This window comes from Amblyraja radiata, chromosome 19, assembly GCF_010909765.2.
Source record: "Amblyraja radiata isolate CabotCenter1 chromosome 19, sAmbRad1.1.pri, whole genome shotgun sequence".
Classification (NCBI taxonomy): Eukaryota; Metazoa; Chordata; class Chondrichthyes; order Rajiformes; family Rajidae; genus Amblyraja; species Amblyraja radiata.
In genome coordinates this window covers 24381388-24396523 of record NC_045974.1, presented here as the reverse complement: position 1 = coordinate 24396523, position 15136 = coordinate 24381388, and the positions used below count along the sequence as shown (strand labels likewise).

The following is a 15136-nucleotide window of genomic DNA, read 5'->3' as shown; positions in this document are numbered from 1 at the left end:
GCCCTTCTGCCCACGACCACCACCGATCACCCATTCACATTAGGTCTATGTTATCCCACTCTCCCACGGGGAGAACGTACAAACTCCATACAGTCTGCACCCGTAGTCAGGATCGAATCTGGGTCTCTGGCGCTGTAAGGCAGCAACACTGCCTCAGCGCCACCGTGCCACGCTCTTCCTGACATGCTGCATGCAGAACTTGTATTCAATAAAAACAAGTGCAATTTCTTGAAGCAAATAACAATTTTATTTTTCTACAAAGTCAACCACATTCATTTCAGAACCAATGTCAACAATAGCACAATGAAATTTCAATCATGATAGAAAATTGTCAGTGTACATTGTTTGGGGTTCAATCAATTGAAAATGTAATAACCCATTAATTTCATTAACATTGCCACTAAGAGGTACAGTCGGCAGATTTGTGCATTTCAGGACGGTCAGGCAATGCGTTAAGAACATTCAAGCTGCCAGCACCAAGTGCAATAAGCCAGTGATTGAAGGATTGTGTTAAGTACAATGGATTGGAGAATTCATAATCCAAACAGGGCTGTGGGGAGAAATTAGTTTTCACCAGAACAATTCAGGCAGAACATTGTAAAGGAATGATACACTAGCTCCAAGCACAGAATCATACCTCAGTGCAAAGTGGTTCAACCTGCACGGTCCTGGACTCCAAGTCAAGAGCTTGCAGAAAGTTAGCTTCCCAAAGGCAGAATTGACAACAGCCCAACCAGCAAACAAAACGGTTCAACATTTACTGAGCAGTTCTTAAGCGAGACCCTGAGACTACATTTACCGCTTAGAATGTCCTGATGCTCCAGACTGTGGCCAGTCTAAAAGTGCAGATTTACCACAACTTTAGCATAGGTACGAACCATTTAAGATCACTCTGGTATAGGTGCAAACAGTGAACCTCCACTTACTGGCAAATCCAACAACCAAAGTCATCTCTATAAGAGAAAGTGAAGATTCAGTCATTGAAGGTTGTATCAGGGAGAATTTCTTTGCTGGAGAATGATAGAAGAAAGATACTATATCACAGAGTCTGAGGTTGCAATGATTCGAGGAATGTGCAAGGGAAGAGATCCACTTATGGTCCATCTTTACGAACTGACCCACAAAAGTAACGTCCAAACATTGGGGATCAAATTGGCATTAGGCCGTGGAGAGCAATAACAGGTACAGTCTTAGTCAGTAATCTCAGTCTGATGAGGGGTCTCGACCTGAAACGTCACCCATTACTTTCTCCAGAGTTACCGCTGAGTTACTACAACATTTTCTGTCTATAATCGGTACAGTAGATCGTTTTACACCGTCTGAATGGGGGAAAAGATGACCTGGAACTGGCCGGCCACAGGCAATAGATCAAACTGAGGCACAGATTAAATAAATGCAACTACATTATTCTGCACTCAAAGAACTAGAGCAAAATATATAATGCGTCAATGATAAAACAATTCATACAAAAAAGTTCACTCACACCCAAGTGTGGAAGAGTGGAAGTGTGCAGGATGATTATAAAAACGGAATTTCCATAATTTGATAAGGAATACACAAAAACTGCAGATGACACATAACACGAGTTTTTTTTTCTGCTTCTGATTTTGGTCTGTGTTTGAATGGTGTTGGAAGACCATGCTCGTGAATCGCTGAGAGTTGCAAGACGTTTGCTTGTAGTTTTCCATCACAGCCTTCCATGTGAAAATGGTTCCAGGCCGGGACTTCATAACAGCATCAGGACGAGGCTCTACAATGCATCATCTCGCTTTAAAAAACAAGGAGTAACCCTGCCGTTGCACTGGCTGTCGATGGCACCCACATCATCTCACTGTCAAGAGAGCCTGCGAGTGTTCCTGAAGAACACCTCTCCTTTGGAGGGGACGATGGATGGCGTCTCTAAACGAAGGCTTCAGACCGGACAGTGGGAGTTAGTGATGTAGTGAACCAGTACAGCAACTGTGACAACAGCAGGGACTAACCTCAGCAACCAGAGAGTTGAGCATTTGCCCCAGATTGTTTTGTGACTTTTAGTGTGGTGAATACCTAAAAAAATCAATTACAAGTGATTAATGAAACAAAATGGACAAGAACATCCTATTTTCATCCAGAACCTAAGATGCCCATAGAATAAAGCTTCTAAAGAGACTGTCTCCATACAGACAGGCCATTCAGCCCAACTGGTTATACATTCCAACCTTGTTTAGGTTAGTTCATTATTATTGTCATGTGTACCGAGGTACATGGTACTTGATTGTAATCATGTATAGTCTTTTCACTGACTGGATAGCACGCATCAAAAAGCTCTCCACTGGTTAGTTTAGTTAAACTCCCATACTAAACTAGTGAAAAGTGTTTTGATGAGTGCTATTCTGTCAGTGGAAAGATTATACGTGATAACAATCAAGCCATCCACAGTGTACAGATACAGGATAACGGGAATAACGTATTGTGCAAGATAAAGTCCAGTAAAGCCTGATTAAAGATAGCCCGAGGGCCTCCAATGGGGTAGATGGGAGGTCAAGACCACTCTCCAGCTGGTGATAGGATTCTACCCCAAGTTCATCCAATCACATGATAACCAACTGATCTTTCCTCCACTATATTGACCTGCCTTCTAATTAGGATCAGAAGACATAGGAGAAGAATTAGGCCATTCGGCCCATGCTGCCCAACCCAAAGTTCCTCCAGCAGTTTTTATTTTGGTCTAGATTACAGCAGCTGCGGTCTCCTGTGCATCCTGCAAGGAGCAGTGTTCAAGCCAATAGTCAGCCCAACACATCCAAGCCGATCAAGATTACACATCTCAACTAGTCCCATTTGCCCACGTTTAGTTTAGAGATACAGCATGGAAACAGACCCTTCGGCCCATCGAGTCCACGCCGACCAACAATACACACACATCAACATTATCCTACATACCAGGGACAATTTACAATTTCACCAAGCCATTAGCCTGCAAACCTATACGTTTTTGAAGTGGGAGGAAACCGGAGCTCCTGGAGGAAACCCATGCAGGTCACGTGAAAAACGTACAAACTCCGTACAGACAACACCCGTAGTCAGGATCGAACCCAGGACTCTGGCGCTGTAAAGCAACTTCCGAATCTTTCCTATCCATGTAAACATCCACATGAATTGTTTTCTTGACCTATTTCAGCTTAATGACAGAAGGCGTCTTGGTTGGCATGGACAGGGTGGGCAGTTCCTTCAGAGTTTAGACGTACATCGCAGAAACAGGTCCTTCAGCCCACCGAGTCTGCTCCAACCAGTGATCATCCTGTACATTAACCTACACACACACACACACGGGAATTTTTTTATTGAAGTCAATTAACCTACAAACCTGCATGTCCTTGGAGTGTGGGTGGAAACTGGAGCACCCTGGGGAAACCTATGTGGTCACAGGGAGAACGTACAAACTCCACACAGACAGCATTCATAGTCAGGATCGATCCTGGGTCTCTGGGGCTGTAAGGCAGGGACTCTACTGCTGCATCACTGTGTGCTGTCCTTTTCTGAACCCTTCCCAGCTTAATGACAGAAATCAATCTTGGTCGGCATGGATATGTTGGGCTGTTGTCATGCTGTGTTACTCTGATACTACGACCCCTTTAGTCCAGCAACTTTTAAACACAAGACGCCACCAGCAGTATTTTCTACCTTGCTTGGACAAGTTATTTTTAGAGCGGGTCTTGGGAGAAGGAAATAGTTTATGGAAACCAAACAGTGGCAGCCTTTTGATGGCAGACAAAAAAAATTAAAAAATCACTCAACAAATGTTCTTCAAAGTAAAACTCCCAAGAAAAGAATAAAATTAATTGATTTAACATAGATAATGAGGCAAAACATCTTCTACCGTGGCCCGAGAGATCTATTTCTTCACAACACAATCTAAATTCAAGTGGCTGAGATGCAAAATTTGTTAATTGAATCATTAAAATTTACTCAAAACAGCATCTGCACAATTGCAGAGATATAAATATTCAGGCCCAAACCAGTTAATTACTACAGCATGGTGAACCTCAGATGCTAGACATTAAGTATTGCACTTCAACTTTATGATGCTACTGTGCTTTGAATTTTAACAGCTTAGATTGGAGATACAGCGAGGAAACAGGCCCTTCGGCCCATCAAGTCCGCGTTGACAAACGATCACCCGTGCATTAATTTAGTTTAAAGAAACAGTGTGTAAACAGCACTGCGGCCCACTGAGTCCAGGCCGACCAGCGATCCCCGCATACTACCACTATCCTACACACATTAGGGACAATTTACAATTTTACTGAAGCCAAGTTGCCTACAAACCTGTACGTCCTTTGAACGTGGAAGGAAACGGGAGCACACAGAGAAAACCCATGTGGTCAAGGGGAGAACATACAAACTCCATACAGACAGCAGCCAAGGTCAGGATCGAACCCGGGTCTCTGGCACTGCAGGGGTGCAACTCTACTGCTGCACCACCGTGTCGCCTGGCTTAAGATCTGGCACAATACAGGCAGCACAGTGGATCAGCCAATACCAGTACTGTTTCACAGCTCTGTTAAGCAAGGTTCAATCCCAACCTCCGTCTGTGTGGAACTTGCATGTTCCCCCCCCCCTGCGACTGTAAAGCTTTCCTCTGTTTGCCTCGGTACACGCGACTAGAAACTAAACTAAAAGAGTCAGATTCATGCAGCTGTCTGAATGTAGACTTGGGGCTGAGATAGTCATTCTGCTGACGGGATAGCACGCAACAAAAAGCTTTTCACTGTAACTCGGTACACGTGACAATAAACTCAATTATTGACATAAACATACATGAAACCAGTGCATCAAGGCGACAGTTAGCGTGCACGTTACCTCAGCACAGACTGGGTGAATTCCTATGGTGCTGTCCAACTGCTCCTTGGTTATTCCACACTTCATTGCTGCACCAAACCCTTGTGTGATTTCTCCTGCATTCGGGCCCAGTACATGGAAACCAATGACCCTCTCCTGAAAGACAGAACACAGCAATTCAACCCGTGGGCTGGTTCAACCTTCAAGCATTATAAAGCCACAGGTTTATCTTCCTCCCCACCATCTTGGGTAAGGTAATAGCCACAGTACTGAAACCAATGGGTTTACAGTCCAAATAGTGGTATCTTATTTGAGCAGCACAGTGGCACAGAGGTAGAGTTGCTGCCTCACAGCGCCGGAGACCCAGGGTTTGATCCTTGCTACGGGTGCTGTCTGTACTGAGTTTGTGCATTTCCTCGAAACATTTGAGATACAGCACGGAAACAGGCTCTTTGGCCAACCAAGTCGATGACAACTAGCGATCACCCCATACACTGGCACTTCCCTACATGCTAGGGAGAAGTTACAATTTTAGAAGGCTGTGCTCGCTGGAGTTTGGAAGGAAGAAGGGCAACCTCATTAAAACTTACCAAATAGGGAAAGGCCTGGGTGGAGTGAATGTGGAGACGATGTTTCCACTAGTGGGAGAGTCTAGGACCAGAGGGCACAGCCTCAGAATAAAAGGATGTACCTTTAGAATGGGGACAAGAAGGAATTTCTTTAGTCAGAGGGTGGTGAATCTGTGGAATTCATTGCCACGGTGGCTGTGGGGGACGTCATTGGGTACTTTTAGAGCAGAGATTGATTTTGTTGATTCGTAAGGGTGTCAAGATTTACAAGGAGAAGGGGGTTCAGAGGGATAAATAAATCAGCCAAAATCAAATGGGGGAAGCAGACTGGATGGGCTGAATGGCCTAATTCTGCTCCTATGTCTTATTATCAGGTTGCAGCTCCTTAATCAGGTTTTAGTAAGTAAGTTTTATTTATATAGCACGTTTTAAGTCTACTCGCATTGACACCAAAGTGCTTTACATAAAATAAATAATAAGTTTCCATACAAACCATAGAAAAAGGTTAAAAAAATGGACATAACACATTATAGAGTTCAACACAAACGTCCCCCCACAGCAGAATCAAAAATGTCCACTGTGGGGAAAGGCACCAGAAAGTTAAGTCCTCTTCCTCTGAAACACCCGAGGTCAGGGCCCATTTGTGGCCGTGCAGCCAGTCCGATGATTTTCAGGGCCCTCTTGCCGGGAAGATGGAACTCCGGCGTCGGGTGAAACATTCCTCAGCGGCTTGGAAAGTCTGGAGCGGCTGCCTCCTCCCCGGAGACCGGGGCACTCGTAGTCCTCAGGCCGCGCCGGTTGGAGCTCCGACCCCGGCGAACTCGATCCCAGGCTCCGCGGCGCTCCAAATCCAGCGCCGCCCGCGGCCGGACTCCCGCAGCCACAGCTCCGAGAGGTTGGGAGTCGGCGGCCACAGCGCTCCGGAGCTTACCGCACGGTGACCCGGTAAGGCATCACCTGCGCCGCCGCCGAAGCTGTAGTCCCGGCCGGTCCCAACAGGAAACACCGCTCCATTCTCGATGGTAGCTGTCCTGACAAGCCCGAACACGTTTGAACTTCAACTTGGCTCAGCTTCCCAAAGTGAAAGCGTACCCAGAGAAGTTCTCAAAACGCAGCAAAATTGATGTGGGCAAAGAATGCTGGTCACAATCTCACCAGCCCGACGGCAAGATGAAAACCTATTCCCGTTATGAACCAAGATCTTGGGGGTTTTTTCTGGGTTGCATTGCAACCCTATAAAACCTAATGCCATCACCCTAGTTAAACAGATCATCAAAGGCAACTTTTATCTGGTTGCAAGTTTATTTTTGGGAAAAAAAAAGGTTAGAAAATACATACATGATCTTGCTTGTTGCAAACAATCTTGGCATAACATTTGTTGTTATCTCTTGATGGGACGGTCCATTCCAACGGCCAATAGTAACTGTGATAGATCTAAAAAGAAAGATCAAAAATATAAAGCTATGAGGCAGACCATCCAACATTGAGTGGCTGCATGATGACAATGGTTATTTTATTAGAATCATATTTGGACAGGTAGATGGATAGGACAGGTTTAGAGGGTTATGGGCCAAACGCAGGGCAGGTGAGACTTGTATAGATGGGACATGTTGGTTAGTGTGGGCAAATTGGGCCGATGGGCCCGTTTCCACGCTGTATGACTCTGTGACTAATTATGGACAACAAATTTTGTTTTGAGAAATTCTACATGGGTAATCTTTAATTTAGACTTCAGAGACACAACGCCAAAACAGGCCCTTCAGCCCACTGAGTCCATTCCGACCCAATACCCCGTACACTAACACTAGGGACAATTTCAGATTTTACCAAAGCCAATTAACCTACAAACCTGCACGTCTTTTGAGTGTGGGAGGAAACTGGAGCATCCAGGCACAACCCACGCACACAGGGAGAACGTACAAACTCCATCTGGACAATACCCGTAGTCAGGATCGAACCCGGATCTCTGGCGCTGTGAAGAAGCAGCTCTACTGCTGCTGCCTCCCAACAATAAGTTAAACCAGAACCAATTTAAGTTCAACCAAAATTCAATTAAAGTTTGTCTCCATCACAACCAGCTTGATATTGAGACAATCAAGCTTGTCTTGAACAAGGGAGCTTTCTGATCGTACTGTGGGTGAATAGGGACAGGCAGTACCGTGCTTATATACGGCTGATGGAATCATTGCAACTTCTTGACTCACCTCCACATTCTCTTCTCCGTACTTTTCCAAAGCCGCTTCTTCCGAAAGACCGCAGGCTCCGTATTCCAAGGGAGTGAAGACAGTGGTGGGCACATTGACATAGTCGCACTGTTGGGCATTATCATCAGAAAAATGAATACTGGGAGATCATGCCAACTCCAAAGCAGACTTTTTCATGTCTCCAAACATGCATCCAAAATCATTTCCTTTCCCCACCTCCCTTCCACTATATCCCTCCCTCTGGCAATAGACAATAGACAATAGGTGCAGGAGTAGGCCATCCGGCCCTTCGAGCCAGCTCCGCCATTCAATGTGATCATGGCTGATCATCCCCAATCAGTACCCTGTTCCTGCCTTCTCCCCATATCCCCCGACTCCGCTATTTTTAAGAGCCCTATCTAGCTCTCTCTTGAAAACATTCAGAGAACCTGCCTCCACCGCCCTCTGAGGCAGAGAATTCCACAGACTCACCACTCTGTGAGAAAAAGTGTTTCCTCGTCTCCGTTCTAAATGGCTTACTCCTTATTCTTAAACTGTGGCCCCTGGTTCTGGACTCACCCAACATCGGGAGCATGTTTCCTGCCTCTAGCGTGTCCAAACCCTTAACAATCTTATATGTTTCAATTAGATCCCCTCCCATCCTTCTAAACTCCAGAGTGTACAAGCCCAGCCATTCTCTCAGCATATGTCCATTCTCTCAGCATATGACAGTCCCGCCATCCCGAGAATTAACCTTGTAAACCTACGCTGCACTCCCTCAATAGCAAGAATGTCCTTCCTCAAATTAGGGGACCTAAACTGCACACAATACTCCAGGTGTAGTCTCATTAGGGCTCTGTACAACTGCAGAAGGACCTTTTTGCGCCTATATTCGATTCCTCTTGTTATAAAGGCCAACGTGCCATTCGCTTTCTTCACTGCCTGCTGTACCTGCATGCTTACTTTCAGACTGATGTACAAGGATCCCCAGATCCCGTTGTACTTCCCCTTTTCCAAACTTGACGGCATTAAGATAGTGTTCAAAAGGGAACTGCAGATGCTGGAATATCGAAGGTACACAAAATTGCTGGAGGAACTCAGCGGGTGCAGCAGCATCTATGGAGCGAAGGAAATAGGCGACGTTTCGGGCCGAAACCCTTCTTCAGACTGATGGGGGGTGGGGAAAGAAAGAAGGAAAAAGGGAGGAGGAGGAGCCCGAGGGCGGGCGGATGGAGGGTGGGAGGAGACAGCTAGAGGGTGAAGGAAGGGGAGGGGACAGCACAGGCTAGCCAAATTGGGGGAATTCAATGTTGATGCCATAAGGGCGCAAGGACCCCAGACGGAATATGAGGTGCTGTTCCTCCAATTTCCGCTGTTGCTCACTCTGGCAATGGAGGAGACCCAGGACAGAGAGGTCGGATTGGGAATGGGAGGGGGAGTTGAAGTGCTGAGCCACCGGGAGGTCATGTAGGTTAAGGCGGACTGAGCGGAGGTGTTCGGCGAAACGGTCGCCCAACCTACGCTTGGTCTCACCGATGTAAATTAGCTGACATCTAGTGCAGCGGATGCAGTAGATGAGGTTGGAGGAGATACAGGTGAACCTTTGTCGCACCTGGAACGACTGCTTGGGACCTTGAATGGAGTCGAGGGGGGAGGTGAAGGGACAGGTGTTGCATTTCTTGCGGTTGCAACGGAAAGTGCCCGGGGGGGGGGGTGGTGCGGGAGGGAAGGGAAGAATTGACGAGGGAGTTGCGGAGGGAGCGGTCTTTGCGGAAGGCAGACATGGGGGGAGATGGGAAGATGTGGCGAGTGGTGGGGTCACGTTGGAGGTGGCGGAAATGGCGGAGGATTATGTGTTGTATTTGTTGGCTGGTGGGGTGAAAGGTGAGGACCAGAGGGACTCTGCCCTTGTTGCGTGTGCGGGGATGGGGAGAGAGAGCAGTGTTGCGGGGTATGGATGAGACCCTGGTGTGAGCCTCATCTATGGTGGCGGAGGGGAATCCCCGTTCCCTGAAGAACGAGGACATTTCCAATGCCCTAGTATGAAATGTCTCATCCTGGGAACAGATGCAGCGTAGGCGGAGGAATTGGGAGTAGGGGATGGAGTCTTTACAGGGGGCAGGGTGGGAAGACGTGTATTCCAGATAGCCATGTGAGTCAGTGGGTTTATAATGTATGTCGGTCAGGAGTCTGTCCCCTGCGATGGAGATGGTGAGGTCAAGGAATGGTAGGGAAGTGTCGGAAATCGTCCAGGTGTATTGGAGTGCCGGATGGAAGTTGGTGGTGAAGTGGATGAAGTCAGTCAGTTGTGTGTGGGTGCAGGAGGTGGCACCAAAGCAGTCGTCAATGTAGCGGAGGTAGAGGTCGGGGATGGGGCCCTGGTACGCATCGAACAAGGATTGTTCAACGTACCCGACAAAGAGGCAGGCGTAGCTGGTGCCCATGCGTGTGCCCATAGCTACGCCTTGTGTTTGGAGGAAATGGGAGGAGTCAAATGTAAAGTTATTGAGGGTGAGGACCAACTCCGCTAAGCGGAGGAGAGTGTCAGTGGCTGGGTAAAGGTTGCTCCTCTGGTCGAGGAAGAACCGGAGGGCTTTGAGGCCATCCTGGTGGGGGATGGAGGTGTAGAGTGACCGGACATCCATGGTGAAGATGAGGGGGTGAGGGCCCAGAGAGTGGAATGCGTGGAGGCGGCGGAGAGTGTCTGAGGTGTCTAGAACAAAGGTGGGGAGGGATTTGACCAAGGGGGATAGGATGGAGTCAAGGTATGTGGAGATGAGTTCGGTGGGGCACGAACACGCAGAGACAATGGGTCTGCCGGGAGAGCCGGGTTTGTGGATTTTGGGGAGAAGGTAAAAACGGGCCGTGCGGGGCTGGGGAACGATGAGTTTGGAGGCTTGGTCAGGTAGGGCGTGGGAATTGATGAAGTCGGTGATGGTGCTAGAAATGGTGGCCTGATGCTCGTCAGTGGGGTCATGGTCCAAGGGTAAGTAGGAGGAGGTGTCCGAGAGTTGGCGCGTGGCCTCAGCTTTGTAGAGATCGACGCGCCAGACTACCACGGCACCTCCCTTGTCGGCTGGTTTGATGACCCAGTCTGGGTTTTTGCGGAGAGATTCGATGGCAGTGCGTTCAGAGGGGGAAAGATTGGAGTGGGACAGGGGAGTGGAGAAGTTGAGGCATTAAGATAGTAATCTGCCTTCCTGTTTTTGCTATCAAAGTGGATAACCTCACATTTATCCGCATTAAACTTAATCTGCCATGCATCTGCCCACTCACCCAACCTGTCCAAGTCACCCTGCATTCTCATAGCATCCTCGTCACAGTTCACACTGCCACCCAGCTTTGTGTCATCTGCTTTGAATACCTGGGAGTCCACATCTCAGAGGATCTGACATGGACATCACACGCTGCAGCACTGATGAGTAAGGCAAGGCAGCGCCTATACCACCTCAGGCAATTGAGGAAATTCAGAGTGTCTCCGAGGATCCTCCAGTGCTTCTACTCAGCAGCTGTGGAAAGCATCTTGTCCGGAAACATCACGATTTGGTTTGGGAACTGCCCAGGACAAGACGGCTCTGCAGAGGGTAGTGCGTTCGGCCGAACACATTATGGGAACTACGCTCGCCCCCCTGCAGTAACTATAAATCAACTCCAGAGCCAACAAGATCATGGGAGACCCGTTCCACCCCAGCAACGGACTGTTCCAGCTGATACGGTCAGGCAAACGCCTCCGTTGCCATGCTGTGAAAACGGAGAGGATGAGAAGGAGTTTCTTCCCAGAGGCCATTAGGACTGTAAATTCCTATCTCACCAGGGACTAACTTTACTGGACCACTCTACTGTTGTGTGGTGTCATTTTAAAATTGCTGTTTTTTTCCTCCCACAAATATGTAATATGTGAATATGTGATTCTGTTCCATTCTGTTTTGTGGGGTTTTTTGCACAATCCGCAAGCATTGCCACTTTTAATTTCACTGCACATCTCGTATGTGTAGGTGACGAATAAACCTGACTTGATTTGACTGGACTTGAAATTTGCTAATGTTACTTTGCGTCCCTTCATCCAAATCTTTGATGTATATTGAAAATAGCTGCGGTCCCAGCACCGAGTCTTGGGGTACCCCACTTGTCACTGCCTGCCATTCTGAAAGGGACCCGTTAATCCCTACTCTTTGTTTCCTGTCTGCCAACCACTTCTCTATCCATGTCAGCACTCTACCCGCAATACCATGTGCCCTACTTTTGCCCACTAATCTCCTATGTGGGACCTTATCAAATGCTTTCTGAATGTCCAGGTACACTACATCCACTGGCTCTCCCTTGTCCATTTTCCTAGTTACATCTTCCAAAAATTCCAGAAGATTAGTCCAGCATGATTTCCCCTTCGTAAATCCATGCTGACTCGGACCCATCCAGTTACTGCTATCCAAATGTTCGGCTATCTCATCTTTTATTTGCATTTCATTCCTCTTCTCCCCATATCAGATACCCTTTCGTCTCCTTATTTTCCCCAGCTTTTTGTCACTTACACATTGTCACATACAACATCTCAGGTCTCCCTCGCAGCATATCCGAGAAAATAATCCCAGTCTCTCCAACCTCTCCTTGTGGATAATACCCTCCTGATCCAGGCATCGTTCTAATAAACCTCCTCTGCACCCTTTCCAAACCTCCACATCCTTCTTTCACTGGGGCGACGGGAACTGCAAGAAATGCTCTAAATGCAGCCGAACCAAAGTCCTACAAAGCTGCATCACGACCCCCTGACTCTTATGCTCAATGACACGACCAGTGAAGGCAAGCATGTACCACAAGTCCTCTTTACCACTTATCTACACATGCTGCCCATTGTTACCTGGACAGTGGAGCCTCCATACAGCCTGTTGGCAAGCAAGCGACCAGCCTGGATGGCCACCGGGGTGAGCTGCAACTTGCCATCCAGTATGTCACCAATGGCGTAGATGTACGGTACGTTTGTTTGTTCCTTGTCATCGACAGGAATGCAACCCGACCTAAACAGATGGAAGAAAAATGAGCTGCAGATGCTGGTGAATGTGTAGAATTCATTGCCACAGAAGGCTGTGGAGGCCAAGTCAATGGATATTTTTAATGCAGTGATAAATAGAATCTTGATTAGTATATATGTCAAGAGTTATGGGGAGAAGGCAGGAGAATGGGCTTAACTGGGAGTGATAGATCAGCCAAGATTGAATGGTGGAGTAGACTTGACGGACCAAATAGCCGAGTTCTACTCCAATCACTTATGTTTTTAGCAAAGAGAGACACAAAATGATGGAATATCACAAGATGCAGGTCAGGCACCACGTTAGAGTAGAGATACAGCGTGGAAACAGGATCTTCAGCCCACTACGTCAGCACCAACCAGCAATCACCTGCACACTGGTTCTATCCTACATAACAAGGGACAATTTACAGAGGCCAGTTAACCTACAAACCCACATGTCGTTGGGATGTGGGAGGAATCCAGAGGAAACCCATGTGGTGACAGGGAGACCATGCAAGCTATGCACAGGCAGCACCCGAGGTCAGGATCGAACCCCATTCTTTGGAGCTGCGAGGGAGCGGCTCTACCCATTGCACCACTTTAACGCTGGCAGTCGGCTGCTTAAACATTCGAGGCACAGTCTGCTTACCTTGCGTTCACTTTTACTCCCACTTTATCCAAGCCAATATTTTTAGTGCAAGCATTTCTCCCAATCGCTAACAATACCTGTCAAAGCAGAACAAGCTTTAGTTAGAACATTCCTCAGCAAGGGCGACTTTCCAACAACTTTGCCCCTGGGCGGCACAGTGGTGGTGTTGCTGCCTCACAGCGCCAGAGACCCGCGTTCCATCCTGACTAAGGGGTGCTGCCTGTACAGAGTTTGTACGTTCTCCCTATAAATCGCGTGGGTTTTCTCCGGGTGCTCCGGTTTCCCCCCCACACTACAAAGAAGTACAGGCTAGAATGTTAATTTGGCTTTGGTAAAAGTTGTAAATTGTCCCTGGTGTGTAGGATAGGTTATGGGGCTTGCTGGTCGACACCGACTTGTTGAGCCAAAGGGCCCCGATTCTGCACTGTATCTGTAAACTAAACTAAACTTGCAGGTTTGTAGCTTAATTGGTTTCTGTAAAATTCTCCCTAGTGTATAACATAAAACTATAGTATGGGGGGGGGATCGCAGCTCAGCGTTGACTCAGTGGGCTTTTTCCATATTGTTACACAGTCTTTCACCTTCATAAACAGATAGTGTGCAGCATTACCCAATGCACAGCAGCAGGGGAGGCGAATGGAGGATCCGGTGTAGGGGGGGGGGAACAATGGACAATGGGGACCTGGCATGGGGGGGGGGGGGAACTGTTGGGGTGGGGAGGACAAAAGGAGGAGCCGGCGTGCTTTGTAACTTTGCCAGCTCTATTTTATTACATCCATTATATTATGCCATTTAGAACAAGGGTAAAAGATTCTTAACTCAGGCAATATGCAGGGAACGAGGGGACAGGGATAAAGTGAACGTAGGCAAGAGTTGGTCTTGGCATCATGTTCAGTACACACACGGCTGTCTGGAGGGCCTGTACTGTTCTATGTTCTAGAGGCTGTAGACATTGGCAGAGAGGTGCAGCTGGTAGAGCTGCTGCCACACAGATCCAGTAACCCTGTTTCGATCCTGATCACTGGTGCTGTCTTTGTGAAGTTTGCACATTCTTCCTGTGACTGTGTGGGATCTTCCCACGCTCCAAAGACGTGCAGGTTTGTAGGTGATTTGGCTTCTATTAATTGACCCTAGTGTGTAGGATGGTGGCAGTGTGTGGGGTGATCGCTGTTCGGCACAGACTCAGTGGGTCAAAGAGCCTGCTTCCGTGCTGTATCTCTAAAGTCTGAAGTCTAAAGCTATTTTGGGCACTTTGGTCACAATTGCTACTGTGTAGTCTTGGCAGGTACAAGCTCAGGTCAAGCAAGATTCTTTTAACTTCCCTTCAAACGCTGCCCCAATCGCACCTTCAGTCTTCACCACTTACCGTGTTATATTCCCCTTCAAAGGTCTCCGAGCCCACTATAGATTGAGCCGTTACTCTCACTTTCCCTGGAGTGCCCGCTTCAACTTCTTCTATCTGCAAGCACAAGGAATGCATGTTAGACCAAACACAGCACTGTTCCAAAAGCAACCAACATAATCAAAGACTTGTCCCACCCAGGTCATTCCTCCTCTCCCTGCTCCAGTCTGGCAGAAGATACAGGAGCTTGAAAGCGCGCACCACCAGACTCGGGATCAGCTTCATCCCCTCGGTTATCAGGCTTCTGATAAGCTTGGTCACTGCTCGATTCACCTCCACCTCATTGAGAACATTGGACCCAAAGAACTATATTCTGTACTCTTTCTTACCCTATGCTCTATCTGTTGTAGTTTTGAGATACTGCGTGGAAACAGTACCTTCGGCCCACAGAGTCCATGCCCTCTGACGATCATCCATCTGTACACTAGGTCTATGTTATCCCAATTTCACATCCTACAACATTTATTGAAGCTATTTAACCTAGAAACCTGCATGTCTTTGTACACG

The 15136-nt window shown here is 47.6% G+C and overlaps 1 protein-coding gene across 2 annotated transcripts in view; it reads right to left on the bottom strand.

The window, feature by feature from the left end:
• Positions 1-224: 224 nt before the first annotated feature.
• The window catches only part of txnrd1 (thioredoxin reductase 1), a 34492-nt gene continuing 19580 nt past the window's right edge, over positions 225-15136 (bottom strand). For both annotated transcript variants that reach the window (XM_033038068.1, XM_033038069.1), the window contains exons 8-14: positions 14594-14686; positions 13228-13304; positions 12429-12585; positions 7595-7702; positions 6729-6824; positions 4843-4977; positions 225-2046 (exon numbers count right to left, since the gene is read on the bottom strand). In XM_033038068.1, the coding sequence (XP_032893959.1) occupies positions 1984-2046; positions 4843-4977; positions 6729-6824; positions 7595-7702; positions 12429-12585; positions 13228-13304; positions 14594-14686 (729 nt within the window). In that variant the 3' untranslated portion in view covers positions 225-1983. The remainder of the gene's footprint in view (positions 2047-4842; positions 4978-6728; positions 6825-7594; positions 7703-12428; positions 12586-13227; positions 13305-14593; positions 14687-15136) is intronic.